The following is a 26,726-nucleotide window of genomic DNA, read 5'->3' as shown; positions in this document are numbered from 1 at the left end:
CACACAACACTATTCCATTTTTAGCCAGAGATGTTCTTCTCATTTCGTATGGTAATGAGATAGCCGCATTACTTTTTACGAAAAGAAATTGTGCTAACCCGAGCGGGTTTTCTCTGCTATTTAGATAGCTCTACCGTTTGTACCTGATATATCTCAAGGAAGAAGTTCTAATAGCACATTCTAGGAGCTTAAAGACAGTGGTAAATCCTAGTGATTTACGTTCGTGTTTGTAAGCTTAGACACAAAATTTTATTGAACAATTAGCGATCGCCCGCGAATTTATCGCGTGGAATTCAAAAACCTTTTCAAAACCCGTTCTTATACACCATATTATTATCCATCTATTCTGAGACTGACACTACCAATCAGTGTAACTGTTATCATCATCTTCACCACCACAATTATCATCATCACCTCTAATCTTCGACATCATTAGGTCATTGTGATCTTCACTGCAGGAGAATTTCCTTCACTAATTGACCGAATAGTTTTACCAACGAACCTTAACTACTCAACCACATCTTAATATTTATGATCTTTACTGCAGGAGGATGATCCTCTCTAATTTACTAGAGGAAATAGAAGGAACTGGCCAATAACTGACTACACTGGCCAAACAGGTTGGATTGGAGGCCTTATGCCCGTTTTCACCATCAATCCCTATTTTTAAAGTGACCCCTTAACGTAACACATAACAGGAATTTTGTTTGAATAGGGGTCACATAAAAATTAGGCATTGATGGTGAAAACGGGCATCACTCTTCTCCCTTAAACACCTCTTAAAACATCTTCTTAACAGTCTTCCCTCAGGTGTTCTTATTCTACTTGTAACAAATCCCCCATTCTTGTTTCCAGGATGTCTCGGCGCGCTATCAGCAGGCGTGGCGCTGGCGCTGTCTCCGGTGACGGTAGCGCTGTGCGTGCGCAAGTCAACGCGCGTCACGGCCGTCGTCGGCGGGCTGGTGGCCGCTCTCGGCTGCCTCTTCACCTCCTTCGCGACGCAGTTCCACCAGCTCTTCTTCAGTTACGGTATGTAAACGTTTATTGTTTTTTAATGCAGAACAAGGCAGGTATTTGACCGCAATCATACCTGATGATAAGTGAGATGCTGTCTAGGGTGGTAGGTACATTGGCCTAGGATGAGTGTAGGAATTGCTAGCTCAGCTTTACGTAGATACGTCGACGCATATCACGGCTGAGGATGGTGCCTGCCTGCCTCTATGACAATTTAGTTTCATCAGACTCTTATGTATTTAATTATGGTTGTATTAAATTGAATGGGGCCTGGCCTACTCACCATTTAAGTTAATAACTTAAACTATAAGACCAAGTTAATTTACATAGATTAGGTGCCTACTTAACTTAGATAATAAATTAGTACGGTACTAATAGAAACTATAGGGATATATCAATTGCTATAGTCACGTTTTCTATTAAAGCTTCTCGTGCAATTTAGCAGTTGAGTCAAATTCTCGTAGACTCGATAAACAACAATAAGCCAACTAGTTAGTACCTAATGAAAAGAGCTCTACACACTCACTTACTAAAGTAATAATCGTTCCTTTAATCAAGGCAACAACAACTTCAAAACAAGAAACTTGTTATAATCCTATTCATATCCAATTGTACAAGGAATAACTGAAGTGAATTCAAGTTGAAACTTTTACTCGTAGCCGTAAAAGAATCGATTACTTCAGGATTTTAGCGGTCGTAAAATTTGGGAGTGTTTGGTAAAATGAAATGCAATCAATCTTGCTGGATGTTCGATCGCAGTGTACTCCACCTAATTCGAAGATCAAAAGGTGTGAGTTTAAGCAATAATTAATTTTTGTTTGAAGACCTAAATAAATTTCATAAAAGCAGACAACCAGACGTTACTTACTAGACTAGGTAGATCTTCGAAATGATTAATAGGCACTAAATATTTTTGTTAACAAATAATCTCAAATAGCACACAAATTATAAAGTTCTTCTTCTTAAAAATACAGATCGTATCAGCTATCACTGAGGTCTTCTCGTTAAGAACTCAATACGCCGCATAACTGATTCATTACTGCATTACACCGGCCCAACACAAATAAATGGAACTTTAATGCACCTGAAAGCGCACGCGCACTCTGACGGCTCAATTTATATCATCAGATTCATATCCGAAACTCGTTTTAGCAGACTTCAAAGGTATCCGCTAATTGGTGCTCAGTAAACAAGCGGATATACGACAAAACCTCACGATCATAAGATCAAACATATGACGGATGGAATTTTCGCAATATTTATTTGGTATTCCGTTGCAAGTGCAACTCTGGAATCTGTGGCGCTTTGAAACGCAATAGCCGCGTCCTGTTCCAGTTACACGAACCATTTCTTCGGACATTTTTGAGTGGAGTTTGAAAGGACTGTCCGGTTTTAAAATAGATGCAAATGGATGATACAGCTTGTTCAGTTCACCAGAACCTATCTGAGCCTGAAAATTTACTAAATTGGTAAACTAATTAAATTGACTTAAAAGAAGAGGGTTACATCTTAATACCCCAATTCCATAATTTATTATGCCGTCATCCTTTGAAAATTCTTACGCTTAAATAAATTGAAGGACACTACTCTGAATTTCTGCTTTTGATCCTTAGAAATACCTAGTGCAAGTTACGATTTAACCAAAGTAGGTTTCGGATAATATGAAACTTAAAACTCGAGATGTAGCGAATTTTCCGAGAAAAGTGCTTATTAACCAGAGCTTATTATACATAACAGTGTAAGCTGTATGAAAGCTTACCAGTATAATGTGACTTTACACGACTCATTTCAAGGTAGCTTTGCTATCTGCAACCACAATAAAGGGGAATGGTTGACCGTATCTAACTAACCCGTTGCATTCTCTTTCTACATGGTCTGAACTTAATTAGGATCTGACACACTTTGGAATTTTGGATAACAGATAACAAACTGGTACCTATATCGTATTACAACATTTACAACAGGACATGGTTTAGGTACACATTTTTATATAACCACTAGCTGACCCGGCGAACTTTGTTCCGCCTTAATGGCAATAAATAAGCAGACTTTTTTTTAATTTCGAACGGGATAAAGAGTATCCTATGTCCTTCTCCTGGCTCTAAACTACCTCCCTGTCAATTTTCAGCTAAATCGGTTCAGCCGTTCTTGAGTTATAAGTGGAGTAACTAACACGACTTTCTTTTACATATATATATAGAAGAAGATAACTGGGAGTCAATTTCCTACTGAATTTGACGAAACTGTAAATTTTGTAATGACACCATTGTTAATTGTAAATCATTGTGGATTTTCAAACAAAAGTCCGATTATACCTACTCGTAGTTTCAGGCAACCTGTCCCTTAAACCAGATAACCATGTCTTTATTGAGCACGTTCAGTCACTGATACAATACCCATGTGCAGCGAAATGACCCAATTTAGATGATAATGCTTCCGATGCTGCAAGATGTGGCTCAGCGCATGCTGTACACGTCTATCGTATCATATTTGCAGCTAAACACTGACCAAATGGATGGCCGCTTGATCTGTGGTCCACTTTTTAACACTTTCCAGAATTCTAAATTCCTTTACTTTAGTTACTGTAGTAGAGTCCCTATCTATAGGCAAAGTTTGTAGTGCCAAATGGGCCATATTTGGCCAAACTGTTCTGTAGTAGGTATTCTATACTATTCAGCCTTAAATTTAGCAGTACCTCCTACTTAGTAATTATAATAAGGGTCAATATTTCTATCCAACCCTGCTTGCTTACTATTACATAGGTGTCTGCTATTATTTCATTAAAATGTTATTCAAACCCTCGTAATGGTCTATTGTTAAATGTTTATCTAATTATCAATTGCTGATCAAAGAAATCTAAAAAAACTAAGATTAACTAGAAGAGACTAGATCTATGGCTAAATTGAATCCCTCAGCATGTGTAAACTGTCCAATCCATACCAGTAATTTTATTTCCTCATCTTATTCCACCACGATCACAATAACATCTCTATTGTTATGATAATTAGAATGTTCGGCGAGTCAATAAAGTTTTGATGTGAGAGTGCTCAAACTGTAAAAGTTTGAGTCTACGAAAATAAAACTCGATGGCCCTTACAGGGTTATAGCAAGTCTACCAATCAGATCGAGTTCTCTAAGTTTGTCTAGAAACAAATTTGAAGCGAGTGTGATGTTATTCGTTCTTAATTTGAGCTGTGATAGGCAATTGCTTTTCATCTTGAGAATATTGCTTAAATGCAATGCTTTTTAAAGTATTTTTTAACGTAGTTAATATTTAGACAGAATATTATAGTATGTAGGTAAGTTTTTTTTGTAGGTAATTTTCCTTTTAATTGCCTGTAGAAAATATAAGCGAATAGCTTAAAATTTTGTACCTAACTTATTAAAAATATCCACTATTAAATGATTAAAGGTAGAGGGTGGTACTGGTACCTACCCTACTCCGGATTCTTTAACAGTTTAGTTCAGATGAATGTGACAATTACCTTAAATCATCTCTCAATTTGTCATCCATTGTTTTAACAGAAATCATTTCTTTAGTTATTTTTCTTCATTTAAGTGTTTAAGTGAATAATAACTACTACTTGCAGAGGAGATAGTTATGTACTTTGCTTTCATGACCTCGATCTTATTCCAAAGGTCATGAGTTCAAAACCACTTGTATCAATGAATTCTTTTGGAACCCGTTGATAAAATACCACTTGCTCTACACCAAAGGAAACATGGCGTAAACAACAGCCGTAATTTCAGTGATTATGTAAATAGAGTTAGTCTACGTTGGTATAAAATACACAACGGTTACCGTTTTTGAACAAACGAAAGTGTTGATTACTGCGATTAGTCTTAAGGGATAGGTTAGAATAGGTTAGAAAGAAAACACCAAAGGGATTTTTGTTTGACAACATTACAAGTAGGTATGAATGAGGCGTTATGACATTTTACTATGTATTTTTGTTTTGAGGTCATTTTAAAAACCTAGTTAGAGAATAGAGAAAGATAAGCAATAGGTAAATATTCTACATCTGACTCACAATACTTACTTCAACTGCACTTGTCCGTGCAAGGCATATTTTATATCGTTGCAATGACCACCACCTCATGATACGAGGTATGCATTGCCTCATGCATGCAATAAAACTGAATCTGTATCTACAATGAATACAAATATTTGTTTTTACCTCTTGATATTTTATAGGGCCCGTGACCTGTTTTGAATTTATTGCCAACCTTTGGCAATCGCAGTAAAGGTTCAGTCAAAGTTCTAAAGGAAAATGTTTTATGACGATTTACATTTACAATCTGTGTAGATACAAGTTATTCCAATCACCAACCAAAACACTCTATCAAGAACGATCGTTTTGAGTCACCCCATTGTACTTATAGATGGAGAAGTTAATCGATTTTTTTTATATCCCATAAATATGCAACAAAATTCGATACTGCATGCACAAGATACCCACCATTTGTTTTGTTGCCATATTTAGAATAATTTCCACATCATCAATTTTCATACTCGAGTGATTCGACCGGTGATTTGTGACACATCAGTGTTCGTCCCCCTCACGGAGATACGCTGTATCCTTCATCAAATCATATGAAAGCAGATACAGCTAGCAAAAAGGTTTTTAGACCCGTTTTACAAAACCATGCCCAGAATACGATTCAGTCTCAATAGTCTGTGCTGTGATTAAACTAAATATTGGACAACCTATCAAAAGCTTCAATTTATGCTCGATAATGAATCTAGTAAATACGAACGTAAGGATCATTATTTTGTTCTAACATTTCATAATTCAAAAAGACTTTGTATCCTATGTACCTAAGAATCTTCTTCTGGCGTCTTTCACTTGAATCTTATGTGAAAAGCAATCAGTCTGATTGGGGTAAAGATAGACACAAGAGAAGCAGGGTCAGGAGCATTTTGTAAAGTCTAACACCAGAGTGACCTTAATTATTGTAACCTGCGTAACAAAAAACACATTTTACACCATAAGAAAGTCAATAAAGTTATTTTTTATTAAAGAGTTAAAATCCATAAACTTTTTAAGTCTCAATTTAAATTCTCTAGGTAAACGGTTCCGTTAAGGTAAGTAGGTACAGTAGCTTGAGTAATATTTTAGTGCGATAGATCTATGTAAATTTGGACCGCGCGTGCATAAGAGCCAATTTCCATGCATATGGGGTAAATAAGGGAAAAGCGTCGTTAACCTAAACGAACCACCTCTTACGTTATCGTAAGCACCAACGAACCCCAGGGAAGGGGTTATTTCAGCAAAGATTGTACCTATTTGTTACAGAATCTTAGCTTGGTAGATAATGTAAGTGTTTCACCTGATTTATATTAGGATGCGTAGGCAAGGATTACTTATTGTGGGTTATTAGTAGTGTATGATCACTACTACAGGATGGATGTATGAATAAATAATTTTAAAAAATCACTACCTAATAATTTGTCTCAGCAATTTCCCGGTACTCTGTAAATAAATTTAACTACTTCTTATTACTCGCGCTTCAACCTTAGCTTCAACTTCAATAGCATCCTAAACTTATATTTTGTTTATTGAACTTGAACCTAATGAAATTTGCGATCTGCTCTCTAATTACCTAAGTACCCTAATTTGGGACCTCTTTAATTTGTTTCTGAATATCTTATCGGCTGGAAAATTTTAGTCTGAATTTTCTTTTCAATTGCTATTGAAGCAATTTATAGCAAAAGCACTAATTAACACTAACTTTAATTTAAGTGAATCTAAGTATCTAGGCTAAGTTTTATTAAGTAGGTAATAAATTTATTCTTATTAACAGTTTCCTTATTTTACTTCTGTTAAAGGTACTGTGGTCGGAGTAGGCGTGGGGCTGACGCGCGACTGTTCCACCCTGATGGTGGCGCAGTACTTCAAGCGGAGACGGGAGCTGGTGGAGATTTTCATCGTGAGCGGCAGCGGGCTCGGCATAGCTGTCATGTCCACCTTTATCAAAGGCGCCATACGGTAAGTCACTTCAAAACTACCTACTTTCTACATACTTCCTTCTGTGGTTACAACTTCAACTGCTAGTTGAAAGGTGCGACTTAACAACATTGATGACTGATGATGACACGATACGACCCTAAATACATTAGTGACTATAATAGGTATTCATAATTCATAATTATACATACCTTTTTATAAGTTTTCCATTACCTAAGTGACATTCTCTGATATTGCGACATAATAAAGATAAGGCGCAATGTTTTTAGTTCCAATTTTGTTGAACTCCTTGGTTTTTATTTCCTTTTTTTAGCATTTAAAGTAAGTAAGTAATTTTTAAAATGACTTGCCATTGCTTTAAAATCCTACATAAACTGTATAATATGGACTCAAATAAATGACTAAAGTCGTAAAACCGAGACGCTACTTTACTTATTAAATCTTGTCAACACTTTAAACCGAGACTTAAAGTTTTATGTCGCTGCATAAAAATACTTCAGCTCAAAGAGGTATTTACGAAATTTGAAACCAATCCATTCGGTTTTCAGAGCCATCGGTTGGCGGTTAGGGCTGCAAGCGGTGACAGGAGTTGTCTTCGTTACCTTCATCCTGGGCACGTTCTACCGGTCAGCTTCATTGTACCATCCTCAAAGGAGGGCGATACTGCATCTCAAGAATCAAAATAAGATCAAGCGGAAAATGAAGGACAGGAACAAGTCTGATGATAGACAGCCCTTCTTCGACTTCTCGACGCTAAAGTCGAAGACGGTGAGGATCCTGCTGATGTCAACGGGGATTTCAGCGTTTGGGATCAACACGCCGATATTCTATTTGGCATACCATGCTGAAGAAGAAGGTTGGTATTTTAGGTAAAAAATACCTACACCAGATAAGCTGTTCATTCAAATTCAAACTTTTTATTCAAAGTTTACATTACATCTTGAATATCTAAATAGTAAAGTTTGTACCTACATAATATAATGATGGGGAATACCTACCGACACGCTGTCGACTTACCGACGTAAGTTATTAAGACAGTATTGATGGTTAAATTAGAAGATTCACTAATAGTTCTTGTTAGAAATGGTCGTTCAGTGATGACTCTACATAATAACAAAAATTCATAAACCTACTGCTTCTGACATGGCTCATTTATCTGTCAGTTAGCATAATATTATGGACACATTTATTTAGCAATTTAGCTTTCTCGTTACTCAGCTGAAATGTTGATAGCTTCCGCATTACCCTGACATGACTTCAACCTAATAAAGGTGACTTTATGACTCTGATAGACGTTTATCGTGACAAAGTCGGCAAACAAGTAATTGTACCAGTGCCTACTGCTCGTAAAATGTACGTAAACCTAAATAATATTATTTACTTTTACAGCTAACAATTTACTTTCACTGGTTATTAATTTTGCCGAATGGTAACAAAGTGATTGATAGGTAGAGTTAATATAAAACTTTAGGTATCTTAGTGATTGGATGTCTGGATTGGCTTCAGGACACCAGCTTTGGACACCCTCATACATAGTCAGACACTTTAGACGCTCTAACTAGTGTATCAATCCGTTATACTTTAAATTACTTATTTACCAAAATCTCTTGCAATCTCTCCATTTGTCATAACCACGTCATAACCGACCTGTGCAGATGTAACAAATCGTAATGGTCAGATAAAAATACATACTTAAAGACCTCACTTATTAACTGTAAGTCTAAGTACTGGAGCCACCTAAATTCTGCACTGCATCATCGATGTGTTGGTAGAAGAAGCGCGTGTTCAGAAGCGAATAACTACTATGATTGCTAGAATAAAAAAGAGAGCACCAACAGCTTCTGGAAGGTTATCAAAACTAGATCACCGTGTTCTATCTTTAATTAATCTGCAAGGATCTAAGTAACTAATCTACCTCTTATTCCAGGCCTAGGCGACACAGCAGAGATTCTCCAGGCGTACTTAGGACTAGCATGGGCGGTGGGCTGCGCGGCCTTCGGTCTACTGGTGAGGCAGAACTCAGCCGAGTGCCGCATCGCGAGGCAGTACCTGACGCAAGCAGCGGTTTTCGTATGCGGACTGGCAACCATGGCGCTCACGGCTGTCGAGGGCTCGTATAGGGGATACGTGATGTTTGCATGGGTATACGGTGAGTATACAAAATCAGTAAACACATTTTGTTACTTATTACATCATCATAGTACAGCCATAGGACTGCTGAACATAGGCCTCCCCCAATGATTAACCATAATGATCACTTTACATAAAACTGATAAAAACATAAGCAGTTACAGACTGGCTCTTNGATTTAACACGGATTTGCTGCCATCTTTATTTTTAACCCTTAAATGCATAGTGTTGCCATATGTCTACGAAGTACTTTTTTGATTATAAAAAGTAACACATTTTATAAGCGTTTCTGAACGTACGCTAATATCAAAGAAAACATCATAATAAAAATAAAAAAAACGCAAATGAAGGTAGATTTGAAAAAAAATTAACTGATATTTGACATAGCGATTGCGAAAGAGAAAAAATTGGTAGTGTTAAAATTTGTGGTATTTGAATTTCGGATTCAGTGAGAATTAATTGCTAAAACGATTGGAAAAAAATACATACGTGTTAGAAATAATTAAGAATTCATTATTATAACTTATTTTTTTGGTAATCTATCCCGAATGTGCCTTCGACTTGATTTTTGTGTATGTAGCCAAATGTCTACACCATGCGTTTATGCCATAAAATTGTTCTATGGTTTGCTTATTTGGTTTTTCTTTTCAGCATGTTTGGCTTGCTATCTGAAGAGGAAATTGAGGCAGCTCATGCTGCTTTTAATGATGGTGCAGTCTCAGAAGATGATGAAAATTTAGATGATGATAATATCGATTTTTACCCAAACGTACGGGATTTATTGCATGGTCTGGATGAGGAGTCCATAGATCATAATCTACCCTTGGAACATAACGAAGATCTGATCTAATATATGCTCCTCTTCATAGACTATGGGAGGGTTATGTTCCAGGGTCTTCGTTATGTTCCAAGGGTAGATTATGATCTATGGACTCCTCATCCCGATCATGCAACAAATCCCGTACGTTTGGGTAATAATCGATGTTATCATCATCTAAATTTTCATCATCTTCTGAGACTGCACCATCATTTAAAGCAGCAAGAGCTGTCTCAATTTCCTTTTCAGATAGCGAGCCAAACATGCTGAAAAGAAAAGCCAAATAAACAAACCATAGAACAATTTTACGGCATACAAACGCATGGTGTAGACATTTGGCTACATACTGTTAATTTTCAAAAATATGCTTTTTTTTTCGTACTAAGATTTTTTTTATTATTTTTCCCCCTATCTGTGACTAAAAATCTAATTGAAATATTTTTTTCATAACTAAATAAAAAATCATGCATTTAAGGGTTAAATATTACAAGTGCAGTCCAGTTTCGATTTCAATAGTTAACTGATGTTTAAGTTTTTCTGGGATAGGTATTTGATACTTCTCGGGTTGTTGAGACATAAAAATTTGAGAGATTACCAACGGCTGTCCGTCTACGTTTTCTGGCCCATTATAAACAAAAAGTACCTAGCTATGTAGTTAAGAATGTAAAACGTCACTTCCGCAGGTGTAGATTCGAGCTTCTTCTTCAAATTAGCATCTGTACCTACCTACAGTCAGCGTCAAATAGTTCGTGACACCAAAAGTATAGATGACCCACACTGAACTGTCCCACCAAACTCAATGACAGGGGGGCGCTACCATCGTTCAACTAAATGGTTTCCAACATGGCAAAAATCGGAACCAGCGATCCGGTATTGACGGTGGCGCCCCACTGTCAATGTCATGGATAGGACAGTTCAGTATTTTGGAACTATAGCCAAAAAGTTCGCAACACATCTTGGAACGCGAACACAGATAACGCGAACTATTTTGACGCTAACTGTACCTTACAAGTTTTGAATTAATTACCAATGATGTTTCCATCTCCAGGCATCTTCTGCGGCGGCTACCACTACTCGCTGAAGATGTACACATACGAGCGCGTGCGCTCGCGCAACTTCGCGCGCACGTGGGGCTTCGTGCAGTGCTCGCAGGCCGTGCCCATCGCCATCGGCGTGCCGCTCTCAGGTGAGTATATCTAATTCAGGGATGTTATGGACATCCGTAACCGTAACCGAAACTTTCGGATATCCGAAATAAAAAATATCCGTAACCGTAACCGATTCAAAGGTTTCGGATGTAAGCAGAGTCAAGCAAGTCCCTACGCTGATTTAATGATTGCATTTTGAGTACATGAGTTTTTTCCTTAATATAAGATAAAAGCTTTTTTGTAAGACCAAAAGAAGGTAAGAGATGCCAAAGAAATCTCTTAAGTACCTACCCATTCTATTCGTAGGGGATGAACTGTGTTGGACAACTAAATTGGAATATACACTATTGCATTCTATACTTAGCACACTAGATAACCGTAACCGAAACTTTCGGATATCCGAAACAAAAAATTATCCGTAACCGTAACCGAAACCGGTATAATATTATTCCAATATCCGTAACCGTATCCATAACTGAAACTACATGTCCATAACATCCCTAATATCTATGCTAGCCTAGGCCCATCCTAATCTTCAGGTTAATATAGCTGTTACGGTCAAAGTGAAAAATGTGAAAATTATGAATAATCGCCGGTTATTATGAATAATTACCACATGATTTGGTAAATGTGATTAATATGAGGTCATTTGTGTGTATAAAACTAAATTGGCGGCTTAGGGGTGGCCCAAGGGCCACCCCCGCCGCACCTTAACCTATTTTTCACTTTAAATCAAAACATTATGTTAAAGGCATCATGGAAAAGTAATATTATGCAAGAAACATTCCAAACTCATTATGCCAAATTATATTAATATATGATATCAAAACGTTCAAAATTTTGGCTGTACACGAGCACTTACACAAGATGTTCTCTTTTATGAAATTTGTTAGTAGGTACTAAGGTTGAATTATTAAATAATCACTGTTAAATGTAATTAATTTATCACTTTTACCGCGACTGTCGGTAATTATTCATAATAACCGGTTATTATTAATATCACATTAACCGTAACATAGCGATATAGCCTAGGACCTAGGCCACACAACATCTCTATAACCTGAAGATTCGCGCTATGTCAACGTGTGTAGACAATCAGACGCGTAGACGCTCCGCTTTCGCCTGAATATTATCGTGATTTGTGTGGCCCCGGGGTTACAGAATTACCTATGGAAATTATTATGTTACTGTTATTGTATTATCATAAGTCTCCACTGCAGAAGAATAACCCTCTCTAATTAATCGCAAGCAATAGGGGGGATTTGGCTATAGCCACTACATAACACTCCCCACGCTGGGGATGCCTGGATGTTTGCATATTTCTCCCATCCTACTTAGTCGCGCGTCGTCTTTTATTGACTCAGACTGTAATAGGTAGGTATCGGTACCGGCTATTCCATCCTCATCATCTCAGCCACAGGACGTCCACTGCTGAACATAGGCCTCCCCAATGCTTTCCATGATGCGCGGGCTATCCCGCTGGACTTCTTCCTGTTACCTTTATGATGTCGTCGGTCCACCTTGTGGGTGGACGCCCCACGCCGCGTTTTCCGGTACCGGCTATTTATCGCTATATTAGCCCCTGCTGATATCAGCGCCTTTGGGGACAACTGGGAATTTTTGGATAATATGATCTAAGTACCTAATCATAAATAGTCCCCCTCCGCGACTGTCTTTCTGAACGGGATAAATTCTACCACCCACTGTGGCGCGTCGCTTCCATAAAAATTCTAATCATCATGACGTCTCGCTATCTACAAACGGTTCTTATTTATTTATCTCTACCACTCTCACTAACATAATGTCCTTTACAACGTAAGCACGTTTCAGGCTACATAAACGTGGGCTGCGGAGGGAAGGCGGGGTACTACTTCAGCTCGACTTGCTCGCTCATCGGCTCGCTGTCTCTCTTCTGCATAGATCTGCACCGGCGCAGCGTCGCTCATAAACACACCAAGTATGTATTGTATAGAATCCGATTCGGTCTGTAGATACCTACTGTGTAAATGCTTTTTACTCAATTTGCGTCTGAAGGAAGGTTTAGTACCAGTTGAATTTTTTTCTGACTAAGTTTATTGACACCTTGATTTATCAGCCGGGCTAGGATGCGCACCGTGATAAAATCTTATCGACGATTTTAGACGACAAACATATTATCGCGTAAAATCGATAAAATGGCGCGATAAAAGCTTATCGCGGCGAGCATCCTACTAGGCCTACTGGTCCAGCAAACAGGCGACACGTATTGCCTCAATATCTAACGAGGAAGATCAAGCTAAAAATATATAAAATCTATAAGACGCCCTTTTTCTATTTGATCTCTTATTGTAAAGCAAAAGTAAGCCAAAGTTGATGGTTTTTTGGATCTATCCTGACTATTTGTCATGATGCGAGAATTACGGGGCATTAAGTTTTAAATAAATATAAATAAACATCCTTTACATTTTACACTGCGCCGCTAGCTAAAAACTAAGCAAAGCTTGTACCTACTATGGGTAATAAACAACGAATATAAACATACTTAAATACTTTTTTTTTTTTTAAATAAATACATATTATACATAGAAAACACCCAGACCCGTCACAGAAATTAAAATTCATCATTTCAATTTCTGCCTGGCCGGGAATCGAACCCGGGACCTCTCGGCATAGTAGTCCGTTCTGAACCACTACGCCAAACGGCCGACAAAATTTTCCTTTAATATTTTTCCTTGAATTTGTAGAGAAAATGGCGCTACGTGCGAGTCTGCGTGCGGGCCGTCGCGACGCAGCCGGAGCCGCGATCGCGAGCCGCGTGCTGCGACTGGCGCTGCCACAGCTTTAGGTAATTTTAAACGGTTATTCCCATTTTCAACCGACTTCAAAAAAAGGATGAGGTTCTCAATTCGACCCGTATGTTTTTTTTTTCTATGTTTGTTACGCGATAACTCCGCCAATTATGAACCGATTTGAACAAATCTTTTTTTAGCGTATAGGTAATACCTCAAGGGTGGTCCCATTTAAATTTAATAATAAAAAAAACAACCCCCAAGGGTGGAAAATTGGGGATGAACTTTTTTATACGCAATATCTCCGCCGATTATAAACCAATTTGAACGATTATTTTTTTGTTGAATAGGTATTATTAAAAGGGTGGTTTCATGCGAATTTGAAGAAAATATTTCACCCCCAAGGGTGGAAAATTGGGGATGAACTTTTTTATACGCAATATCTCCGCCGATTATGAACCAATTTGAACGATTATTTTTTTGTTGAATAGGTATTATTTGTGTTCACGCATTTGAAGTCGGTTTTTTTTTTAAAAAGTTATTGTGTGTGTTGCCAGTGATGGTATATGGATCTGAAACGTGGTCGCTCACTATGGGCCTCGTGAGAAGGCTCAAGGTCACCCAAAGGTCAATGGAGCGGGCTATGTTCGGAGTTTCCCTGCGTGATCGAATCAGAAATGAGGAGATCCGCAGGAGAACCAAAGTGACCGACATAGCTCGTAGAATTGCTAAAATCAAGTGGCAGTGGGCGGGGCACATAGCTCGTAGAGACGATGGCCGTTGGGGCAGAAAAGTTCTCGAGTGGCGACCACGGGCTGGAAGACGTAGCGTGGGCAGGCCTCCTACTAGGTGGACCGACGATCTGGTGAAGGTCGCGGGAAGAGCCTGGATGCGGGCAGCGCAGGACCGTTCATTGCGGAAAACCTTGGAGGAGGCCTTTGTCCAGCAGTGGACGTCATTTGGCTGAAATGCACTAACGAAAGATTCCCATTTTACCCCGTTGACGACTTCCTCACTAGGGGTAAAGGGGAATTTATTTTTGAAAAATTCCCACATTCCCCCACATGTGACAGTAAATCATGGCAGACTTATTAAACTCGGAAAGGGATCAATACCGTATCGCCTTTCGCAAGCTGTCATCGCTTTTCGCGAGGCGAGGTGTTTACGTTACGGTGCGGACAAGTGTGCGTTGCAATATGGAGTTTCATACAAAGAATACTGACCACCTCGAGTTGATACGGTTACGATCCCTTTCCGGTCGATAAGTGTGCTACGTCCTTAATTGGTACCTACCTACCTATCTACTTAGGTATGTACTTACATAATATTATAACTATTTAGTTTATACTCATTCTGATTAATCACTAATATCTTATACAGTTTACGTTGACAATATTTAATTGGTTAAACATGACTTAACATGATAAACATTTTCTATAATAAAACAGTTTTTCTGATTGTACTCGAAGAGTTTAATCTTCTGTATAATCGCGTTACGATCCGGCCATTAGTTTCAAAGATAGCCGCCGATCGTTGTAACTTTCTTTTCGAACAGCATTCTAGTAATTATGAGATTAACGAGGAAATAACTAGCAGATCAATTATCGTGAAAGTGAGTTATTTGTAGAGAAAATTTGATCGTCAGATCATTTGTTTTATTCATCATTCTAGTTGGAAGAGAACAAGCACAACTCGAGTTTTCAGACTAAAAGAAACAGATATTTAACTTATAATTATTTCTGCCAATTAAGAAATCGTTTGCTGAAGAAAACCCTTAAAAATGGTTTAAGGTTGGGCAAGTGCGTTAATGCTGTGCAGAAATGCGATTTATGTGCATTTAGTAAATGTATAAGATATAAGAGGTATAGGCGAAAGCCCACTGACTGAGTAGGTAAGTACCTACCTATGTAGATGACATTGTCAAGCTAAACGTTGTGTTGTGGGGTCATAATGTAATAGGCTAGATGACAAACAATTAGATATTTGTCCGTCAGATAATTAGAAAATATTAGACTCCTATTTTTTATTTTCTTTCATAATTACTTAAGTAATCATAACAGTGCTACATTGAGTTGAAATGGCGCCTTACGTCACGTCTATGTAAGTATGTAGATTTTTTACTTGGAAGTGATGTCACGCGACATTTCAACTCAATACACCACTAAATTTTTATCACCGAAAAAAAAAATTCTGGGTAATGAGTTATTGATACTGATCCCATTTGTGCAAAAAAAGAAGTTAAATAAAGCGACTCAAAATGTCCTCCTAAAATTGGTAATTTATGGTCACACGCGTCGCTAGCACTATTTAAGTATTATACGATAATGTAACACTTATTAGAATTCAAAATGGTCTAAGTTAGCTAAGTATGTAATAATAACACTGGAAGCGTGGTCGAGGCGTGAGCGAGACAGACAGATCGATGCAACGTGCGAGCGCGTACGACTACTCTAGCGAGCAGCGGAGTGACAAAGCTGTGACGCGTAAAATACGGACAAACGAAAATTTAATAAAAAAATTAACTTTATGAAAAACATTTCTTTTTCTTTTGCTTTCAATATTCCACACGTTTCTACATAACCTGTTAAAATTTTTTCGGTGATAAAAATTTAGTGGTGTATAATACAGTAACTATTCGATTATGAAAAAAAAATACGTGTCCAATATTTTTTTATTATCTGTCTGACGGACTAAATAGAATTTCGATTTCATTACCCAGTCATCAAAATATAGTCTGCCTGTCTGCCCCCCTAGACAAAACGCACTTTTTGATCGAATCGAAAATCGAATCCGTCAAAACTCCATACAAAAAAGGGGCTTTTCGACCACTTTTCGACTGGTTTGGCCTACTCCTGGTCTAGACCCACTGATCTGCTGTCATCTCAAGTTTTCTACATAATTGGTTCATCAGTTCTAGGAGCAGAATTAGTAGCACCAGGCAGGGCAGGCCGAGACCTCCTACTGGACAGCATAGGGCCGGGCAGTCTGGGGTCGCCCCCACCCAATGTGCCTCCCGAGCTGACTTGCATCAGCGAGGAGGGCGGACTGGATTTGGACCTGGATCTGGACATACCAGAACACCTGTTAGAGGACCTGGACTGTGGTGGTGATTGTATCACTAGTTGTAATAAGGTAAGGTACTTTATTGAGGTGTCAGGAGCTATCGGATACTATAGAGAGAGCCCATTGGATTGGCAATGGTCTCCGAAAACCCATTGAAATTCGGCATTATCTTTACGAGAAGACATATTCAGCTGTAAAACTTTGAAATATAAAATTTTCGATCCTTTTGGGGAAGAGAATAACATTAACGAAAGAAATCCTTGGACGTTTTAGTTACTTTTAACATCATCGTCAGCAAAAAACTAACAAAAGTTCGACCAGATTTTTTGTGATCGAAACACTTTTCATGAACCAACCCTATTCGAATTATTGACGCCAGTGTAAAGCTGGGTCCAGGCGGGTGTAACGCGTAATGGAATGTATCGTGTAATGTAATGGAAATAGTATGGGCAGCACTTTACATGTAATGCTCGTAGTGCCGTTCACACGTAGAAATCGTGTTCCATACATTACACGATATTACATTACACTTTACACCCGTCTGGACCCACCTTACGGCATTATTGAACGTGACAAAATTATGAATCAAAATTAAAACCCTTGTATTTCCAGGTCGAAAACTACTTGATGTTGAGCGAGTATGAAAACAACCTGATAGCAGAGCTGCCCAACTTAAACGAGCGGCGCAACCGGCGCTGGTCAATCGTGGTCTCCAACTCCCCCCAGGCTTCCACCATAGAACACCAGGACTCCCCAGAACACAGGAACTCCATCAAGTGGAAGAAGAAGTGCCATAACACAAATAATAGACTGATTACAGTGATCAACGAGGCCTCACTGTGAAATGCTAGTGCGTTAATGTTGAGACAATAAATAGCGTAATCGTTTAGTGTACCTATTTAACCTCATTAATTTATTTGATGTGTGTGAATAGTAGCGTTTGTGTATTGTTCAGTATAATTTATTAAATTATTATAAAATATTAACTTTCATTATTCATCCCGAGTTTATAGTGGTCCGAAACAAATATATGGTTAATTAATATTTACTAGTTATTTATAGCAGTAATAAAGCATAACCAAAACTTGTCGGTCGATAAACAACTATTTCAAAATAAAGCAATAACAGGAACTCTACAATTTCCTCTTTAGAACGCTTGAGACTACTGATTTGTTTTTCAGCTAGAAAGTAAGTTACATATTTATTGTTTTGTACCTGGATTGAGACCATTAAAACACAGATTACAATATGTTAATTAAATATATTATTGACATTTTGTAATAATAGACAGTATAACTGGGTGAATAATGCACCAAAATACAAAGGAACACAATATACTTATTACGAATATATTACCGTTGCGGAATTACAATATCCTCTAAGAACTGGGCGAAGCAACGCATCGCTTGCAACAGCGCTGCCAGCAGTATCGACAGCGACAGACTGACCAACTTCTGACTCTCAGAGCTCACAATTTCGTTGTTCACAGGAACTAAACTTTGGCTAGTACCTACACTATGTATACTTGAATAATCACAATCGACCTTATCATTTGTACCAACAACCTTCTTCTCGCGCTTACCAGACTCACGAACATTATTGACATCACATGTCAGATCTATCACAATAAAGTCCGAAACGATTTTATCACTTTTCCCGATCGCCAAGTCACTGTCTCCGCCCAGGTGTAGCCCGGTTTTAACTTCATTAATAACACTTACATTAGTAACATTGTTCGAACAACACGGAATCTCATTCCAGCGCTGAGCACATTGAGGTTCACTGGATAGGCACTTTATTACTTCGTTTTTTAAATTTGAACTTAATTTTAGGTTAGAAGCACTCAGTAACAATTTTAGCGAGTCGTCGTTTTCTTCGGACGACATGCCACTGTCGTTGTCCACTTCGTTTGTTTCGTTATCGTTCGGTGCTTTAATGGTCGTACTACCAAAACTGCCGTAAAAAGGTGAGTTTGGAGTTAGGGCAGACGGCTGGAGGGGCGTGCCCTGTGGGGGCACGGCCGCGGGTCAGGAGGCCCGGGCGCGGGCCGGGCTGCCCTTTATGACGGCGCTGGCTGCGAACTCCTGGGTGCCGTACAGGCTGTCCACGTCGGCCAGCGACGCGTTGCTCAGGCAGTCGTCGTCGAGCAACATGTCGGATCGTAAGCCCTGAAATACATTTAATATTTTTTTAAAAGGAGGCAAGTGATTGACGAGATCGTGTTAGTACCAATAAATGAAAATTAAGAGTGTGTAGTTCATATACATAGGTAATACACCTGAAATTATACATAAGAAGTTGACAAATGGAATCACGTTTCATATCAATAGATAGAGACTATATGATCCTATCAATCATTTAAATTAATACGTAACTATTTTTTAGTGAGATCATGCATCAATGCATCATCCGCCGCAACGTCCATCGAACTTTTGTGTCGAAAATTTTGTCGAACAAAATACATGTAATTTTTTCTTTGGTATGTGCTCGGTGTTTTTGTCAAGCGTTTGAAGGAACATATTTTTTAGTTTCTTTTTTTATCTCAACAAATGATATGAATTAAAGATGTTCCACTTCAGTATATAGTTGGCGCACACATGAGCAATCGACTGTGACTTTTTAATTGACACATTCAAAGCACGAACAAGACAGTGTTTATTTAAGTTAAACAGAACATACAAACCTCTGAAAAATACTCGTATTCTTTCTCGAAAGACAATATAAATACACAAAATATTGCTGCCAGCATGTAGCCACATAAAGACGTGATTAGAAGACATAGATAAACTCCACTGGAACCACCTGGAAAACAAGAATATTTACCTTAATGACATTTAAATACAGTTCACTTTAGTATAGTAAATAAGTGACAAATACTACCTCTAGGCAAAAACGAGGTGATGGTGCCGAATATCGCCATTACAATTAGAAGTAGGAAGCTCAGGTTGGCCAGACATTGTCGAAGCACTGACAAGTTCTTGTCATAATACAGCGTGGATGCGTAAGTTGTTATAATGCACTGAAACAATCAACTTGAATAAATTACAATGCTTTTAAATCGGTCAAGTGCGCCTATTACGGCACGCTCGTTCGTTCGTTCGTTTCAGCCGAAAGACGTCCACTGCTGGACAAAGGCCTCCCCCAAGGATTTCCACAAAGACCGGTCCTGCGCCGCTTGCATCCAGGTACCTCCCGCGACCTTCACCAGATCGTCGGTCCACCTAGTGGGAGGCCTGCCCACGCTACGTCTTCCAGCTCGTGGTCGCCACTTAAATTATTACGGCACGCAAAGGTTTAATTCAGTTGCGTCCCCGTATATGAACCATTTGTTAATTGAAATGGGTTCCAACTAGAGCACGACGTATTAAGTTATTCATTTGAACATTTTTATATTTCAATTTCTATAAAAGCGACGTCGACAATCGGCATATTCTTCCTATAAACCATAACTGCAGTACAAAACGGGTTCGAATCCCGAAAGGTAAAAATGGTAATGTCTACATTATACGAAAATATAGCATCACAAATTCTGGGCTTAGTTTGAAGCCATTTAATTGAGATTAATTTAGTTGAATCAGGATGATAATCATTGATTTTGGAGACAATTGAATTTTTAATTTTCTGCGAAGGACCAAAATTCCGTTAAGTTTGGAAAGTAAACAGACTTTAATAAAGTACCTAATAGGCATAGGTACAGACGACAGCACATCAGACTACACATTTTTGTTGCAAAGTCGCCCATACCACTACCACGTAAGATACCACAGTGTTTACCTTGATGTACCGTTGCTGTAGTAGGTACATAAAAACGCTGCCAGCCATGGTTATTGCCTCTGAAGTCATCAAACGCAACATTTTACGCCATAGCTTTAATTGTGTATATTTAAAAAAGTAGACCAACAGTCGCCTATCTAAGTACCGCCTTTGCATAACATGAGGTAATTCTTTGATGGTGGCTCTTGTTAACATTTCGACATACAATCGCGTGATAAAACTTATATAACGGTACCTACCTAAGTTGCATTTTTAAATGGAGACAATTTACAAAAAAGGGGTCAGCGTTCGTGTAATTGGATCCTGGTCGAATTGTATGGGTACGTGGCGGGAAGCCGCCGCGGACGTGACTCATTCACTCCTTTTTACCCTACTCATTATAATGGCCTTAATTTTAGAACTTAACACCGCATTATACAGTTCAAATTGATTTTTAGCCGTTCCTTTAGTTTAATACCTATAAAGTAGATACTTATTATAACAACTTCTAGATGACTTATAATCAACTTGCTTCTATCCCACGTGGACTTAGGTCTATGACTCTCACGTGGACTTGGGTCTATTACCGAAACAAAGCATTTTATGTTTTATATCGCCACGTGAAGTGGCGTGTTCGCCAAATGCATTTTAAACTAGGATATTGAATGGTTAAGCCTCGTAATATTTATCTTGGCTACAAAAGGAAGTAACTCTCTACTAATGCTAAAATTAATCGAGATTGGTTCAACGTGAAAACGTACTTTCGCATTTTTTCCAAGTTAGCAATAATAATTACGACTAAGAGAGGTGTAATTATTAGATCAGTTTTGTCTTAATTATTACTAGATACGCACCTGCATCCATAAGTATAAAGTTCCAAATCCACATATAAAAATATTCAATGCAGTTATGCATTGGTTATCCACCTGAAAGCGAAATTGTTAATTTAATTACCAAAATTCTTAGAAATTAATTACGTATTGAAGTGCTTTGCAGTCGAGGGTCTATTCTGCATGAGAGAAAATGGCCATCTTCTGCAAATTACCCTTTTATAAGCCGGGTCCAGACGGGTGTAATGTGTAATAGATGTAAGTAATCCACCGTGTAATGTAATACGACTACGTATGGACGGCACTACGACCATTACATGTGGTGTTCTGTAATACAGGCTTGCAGCCTAGCTCAGACACCAGTCTCCCGCAATCTAAGTGTCTGTCCACTACATTTAATTGTAATTTAAGATAATCACCTTACATTGTAAACCTTTAGATTTAGATTGTGGGAAAATAAAGAATTTATTATTATTCCTTTATTCATCTTACTTTCTTATTTTTAATTTTTTCTTTTTACAATGTAATTATTATCAAAAAATAAAAATACATTATAAAAACAAAAATCTTAAAAATAGTTAACCCGCTGGCAGCGGAGCAGGGCCCAGGCTACCGGTGGTCAGGGTCACAGGCTGAGGAACTATTATTATTATTATGTTTGTACGCTTTGGAGCTCACGGGTCAAAAGTGGCCCGGTCCTTTATAAGGCTTGCGTGGGGATACAGATCCAACACGTAGAGGCCGTTTTAAGCGCAAAATAATCGACAAAGTGAAAGTGGTGCACATGCTGGATCTAGTCTCTGACTATATCATGGGATGTAGCCAGAGACCATACCCAGCCTGTGCACAGGAGCTATTGCAGTTATTGGAGAATGGACTAGGGTTATGGATGAAGGATGGATGGACTGGTTACTGGGCTATGGATGGAGACTACTGGACACCTGCCTGGTTCATAGTCTCGGACTGAAAAAATGGCAGGCGGTGACTAGCCAGCGACTAAATGGGCCCCCCCTGGCGTCATGGGTCGTATAGACCGGACTGAGGGGCAACATTGGCGTCTGCCAGCTCAGGGGTGTAGAGAGGTGTGCTGCGCTTTCTCCGAAGTTACTCGCGGCGTTATGCCCTTTAACACTTCCACCCCTGGAGCATATAGCTCTAGCGACTCCACTCTGTCCGGCCGGTTAAGGCAAGCCAGAGGTGAAAGTCCTGCAGACCCTCTCGGATTCCACTTCGGCAAGCCGAAGACGAGGGTCTTGACCGACTCTCGGGAGCACTCGGATTAACAACTGGCCCCGTGGTGTCGCTACTCACCAATAGCTCGCCACAAATAAGTTTCGTGCAACCATTTCTCATACTAAGTTCACTTTACGACACGTTCACAAGGGCGCTGTTTTAGTTTTCGTACCTACTAAATCTTTTGATGGCGATTCGAATACGCAAACGAAGTCGAAAGTTTTTCTTGCTAGAGGTAGGTACTGGACCCGGCTTTAAATACACAACTTTAAATACATACCTTGAACAAGAACAGAAATAAATAAACGAGGAAGCCCGCAGACAGGAGGGAGGCTGAGAAGGAAGCAATCCTATTCGCAAACGAAGTCACATTTGGGTTTGGTGTTAGTGAGCCTAGAATATGTATTTGCTGGTATCTGTCATATATGATTTTCCCAGCTGCAAAAAATGATTGTTAGCACACCATTATTAATCATGTTAAATGTATTATGTTTTAATTAGTGAATAAAAATGATAACACCCTGTATAATAATTTTAACACGGTCTTTTCATTCTCAGGTAAGTAAATAAAGTTATGAGTTATTTGTTTGAATAATTCGTAATATTAAAATAGCTATAAGAACAATAACGTCGTTTTGAGGACCTTGGTCCCCGAGCATAACACCCGCTCGGAAGGAAGCACTAACATCTAGCTTCCTTATTGTGGACGAACATCATATCCCACATATATTATAGGAAGTCTGCCGTTTGGTGTAGTGGTTCAGAACGGACTACTATGCCGAGAGGTCCCGGGTTCGATTCCCGGCCGGGCAGAAATTGAAATGATGAATTTTAATTTCTGTGACGGGTCTGGGTGTAAATATGTATAATATGTATGTATTTAATTAAAAAAAAAGTATATAAGTAGTATATCCGTTAAGCTAGCACCCATAACACAAGCATTGAGTTGCTTACTTTGGGGCTAGCTGGCGCTGTGTGAAATTGTCCAAAGATTTATTATCTGACAGCATCAGAATTCCAATCACGTACGCGAAATACAAAGTTTATTCGGATTTATAAAGGTTTGTTGAAAGTCACATAGCAATTGGAATCTTAAAGATAACAATACGCCCCTGGCTGGCTATGATTATCTTTTGAGCAACACAAAAAAAAACATTTATTTTTATTTCTCTTTGATACTGTTTTTTATAAATCTTAATCAAGGCTGTTGTAAAAACCTTAAGATGTCTTTTTATATGGTTAATCATAATAAAGTTAACCTTAAGTTAATGGCACAAAAAAATATCTGAAACCAAAAGGAAATAAACAGAAGCACTTGGTCTTGAAAACACTTTAGGGCTTTTAAGAAAAAATTTGACAATAATAATAATATTGTATGTACTAGGTATATGCCTGACTTAAGCAATGTAATCTTCAATTGAAAGCTGAATTTTTATTTGTAAAAAGAAAGCATGACTATTTAGGTCAATTCTGTACATGAAATATATTTTCAAAATAACTATCAGGGGGTGATTACTGATCGATACTAATGCCAAAAATGCAATCAGTAAAATCTTTGTCTGTCTGTCTGTCTGTCTGTCTGTATGTTCCTTATAGAAACAAAAACTACTCGACAGATTTTAACGAAACTTGGTACAATTATTCTTCATACTTCTGGGCAGGTTATAGGATACTTAAGAATGCCCACGGGAACGGGAATTAGCGGGAAAATTCTTTTGTATGAAAAATCTAAACCGCTTAAGTTAGACGCTTGAAATTTGGCATGCAGGTACCTTAGTAAACTTAAAGCTTAGTTACAACAGGATATTGCAAAATTCCCACGGGAACGGGAGTTAGCGGGAAAAAACATTTGTATGAAAAAATCTAAACCGCGTAATATATACGCTTGAAATTTGGCATGCAGGTACCTTAGTAAACTTAAAGCTTAGTTACAACAGGATATTGCAAAATTCCCACCGGAACGGGAGTTAGCGGGAAAAAAAATTGTATGAAAAAATCTAAACCGCGTAAGATACATAGATGAAGGGGGTAAAACGGGATCCACGCGTACGAAGTCGCGGGCGGCCGCTAGTTCATTCATATAACTAGCTATGTAAAGGTATGTACATACAGTGTACACATAATTAAGTAGTATAAGTTTGTGTGAAGATATCAATAGATATAATAAAAATATAGATTCGAATCGGGCCTAAGTCACAGAACTTAGGGCGCGTGAACACACAAGGGCTATAATTTTTTTAAGAATTGTCTTATCTCACAATTCTTTTTTTTTTTGACAGCGACAATGTTTTTTTTAATGCCCGTGTTCACACACATCTCAAATCGTGATAAATGACAGGTTATATCAAGTACAGTCTTCTAAAATCACATTTGTCAAAAACAGAAATTGTTAATGTAAGCCTTATATTAAAAACTTCAGTGTTTTGAGTACTTGTTTTAATTGCCAAATAATATGGAAATGTAAATTTAAACCTGACATGTTGCTCTTTCAATATTTTGACAAATTGTAAAAAAACATGATTCTGTATGAAATGTGAATGACGTATTGTTTTGATGGCATATTGTCTTTTTTGATGAATTAATGACAGATCCTGTGTGAATGCGCCCTTACAAATTGTAAAATATTTAGTAATCAAAAAGTTTGAATACCTATAAACTTTTGTGCTTGCACTATAGTGCATTAAAATTGTTTTGCGCAGCTGATTCAGCCATCACCGCCTGATGCAATGATTTGAAAAAATATTGCCTTGCTGCCTAAATGTTGCTTGTTATAAACATTACAAACAATCCTAACCATACAATACAACAAGTACCTGCTCAACATGCAATATTAATTCATATCAAGTAAGTAGTTTAATATTTTGTAAACAAAAAACTTATGTCATGATTCTGATGAAATGTAATTAGCCACAGTATTTGAAATGGTGAACAAAACCACATTAGTTACAAGTTAAGTATTAGGTAAATTGTTACTTATGTACCCGCAGTTGCTAGGTTTCAACATTACAGTTTACATAATAAAGATATTTGCCTCTCACCTATTACTCCGCTGGCTAGGTACAAAAAAGCAAGGCCAGTGTCCAAGGAATTCGTCTCTTGCGCAACTTGAAAACAAAGGCTGAAACGTGAAAATAAACAATAAATGCTCTAATAATATCTTTTTAAGCAAATTTACACAAAGTAAAAGTGAAAGTTTCACGAAATTGTCAAGCAGAAGACCAGTTACAAGTTTCTAGAAACACTGAATTTTTATTAACGATCAGTTGCACTCTGATTTATAATTTTTATGCATTTTTAAATTAATTTAAAACGCGTTCTAAGATTTAAGACGGCAATCAATTAGAAAAATAAAAAATGCTCCAATTAAATACGACAAAACACAAAGCGCAAAAAATATAGTGAAATACTTACGATAGTATAAATGTTGAAGATAGTATAACAAGCCCACACTTAAAAATCAACATATTACAGAAAAATAAATTATTAAAATTAACACACACCGTCCCACTCCCTACAGTGTTTATTGACAACTGAACTGTCAAAATAATCAAACCAAAAACTGACATAGGTACAGAATCAGAGATGTTACGAAAGGTAGTGAGCGAGCCGTGGGTGTGTGCTCCTTCGCTCCGTTCGCTGAGTGGACTGGCTGGGTGGCTGGAATGGCTGGTGGACCGCAGAACCGCAGTTGTACTCTTGTCCACAGATGAGACAGGGCTCTTGTCTGCCGACAGTTTAGTCGCGGCGTGGATCAGTGTGTCTAAAAAAGCTAGCTAGTAGCTAGACAAAGTGCACATTATTTTATTAAATCGCAAACCAGTCGAAAAGTGGTTGCAAGTTGCAAGGCCTTTGTTTGTATGGTTTTGATGGATTCGATTTTTGAGTCGATCAAAAATTGCAACGTTTTTAGGGGCTGTATTCTGTAATCCATATCTGTGGCTGTATTAGAAAAATTACTAGCAATTCTAAGCCGTTTTCTCACACAAAATACAAGCGTATAA

At 38.1% G+C, this 26,726-nt stretch overlaps 2 protein-coding genes across 2 annotated transcripts; one reads left to right on the top strand and one right to left on the bottom strand.

Moving 5' to 3' along the window:
* The first annotated feature begins 687 nt into the window (after positions 1 to 687).
* LOC114363917 (monocarboxylate transporter 2) lies at positions 688 to 17,880 on the top strand. Its single transcript, XM_028319809.1, has 9 exons — positions 688 to 1,029; positions 6,845 to 7,004; positions 7,532 to 7,839; positions 8,911 to 9,132; positions 10,979 to 11,116; positions 12,909 to 13,035; positions 13,802 to 13,902; positions 16,758 to 16,978; positions 17,522 to 17,880. Exons 2-9 carry the CDS (start codon positions 6,895 to 6,897, stop codon positions 17,750 to 17,752), a joined length of 1,458 nt encoding a protein of 485 aa, XP_028175610.1. The 5' UTR covers positions 688 to 1,029; positions 6,845 to 6,894; the 3' UTR covers positions 17,753 to 17,880.
* Positions 17,881 to 18,470: 590 nt separating this feature from the next.
* On the bottom strand, positions 18,471 to 26,286 carry LOC114363916 (uncharacterized). Its single transcript, XM_028319808.1, has 7 exons — positions 26,137 to 26,286; positions 25,764 to 25,843; positions 23,006 to 23,163; positions 21,517 to 21,588; positions 19,790 to 19,928; positions 19,593 to 19,711; positions 18,471 to 19,077 (listed from the first exon to the last, which is right to left on the bottom strand). The coding sequence occupies exons 1-7, from the start codon at positions 26,187 to 26,189 to the stop codon at positions 18,937 to 18,939; spliced, it is 762 nt and encodes a 253-aa protein (XP_028175609.1). The 5' UTR covers positions 26,190 to 26,286; the 3' UTR covers positions 18,471 to 18,936.
* Positions 26,287 to 26,726: the final 440 nt, after the last annotated feature.

This window comes from Ostrinia furnacalis, unplaced genomic scaffold (genome assembly GCF_004193835.3).
Source record: "Ostrinia furnacalis isolate ACB-3 unplaced genomic scaffold, ASM419383v2 OfSCF7334, whole genome shotgun sequence".
NCBI lineage: Eukaryota > Metazoa > Arthropoda > Insecta > Lepidoptera > Crambidae > Ostrinia > Ostrinia furnacalis.
This window is presented reverse-complemented; position numbering and strand designations above follow the sequence as displayed.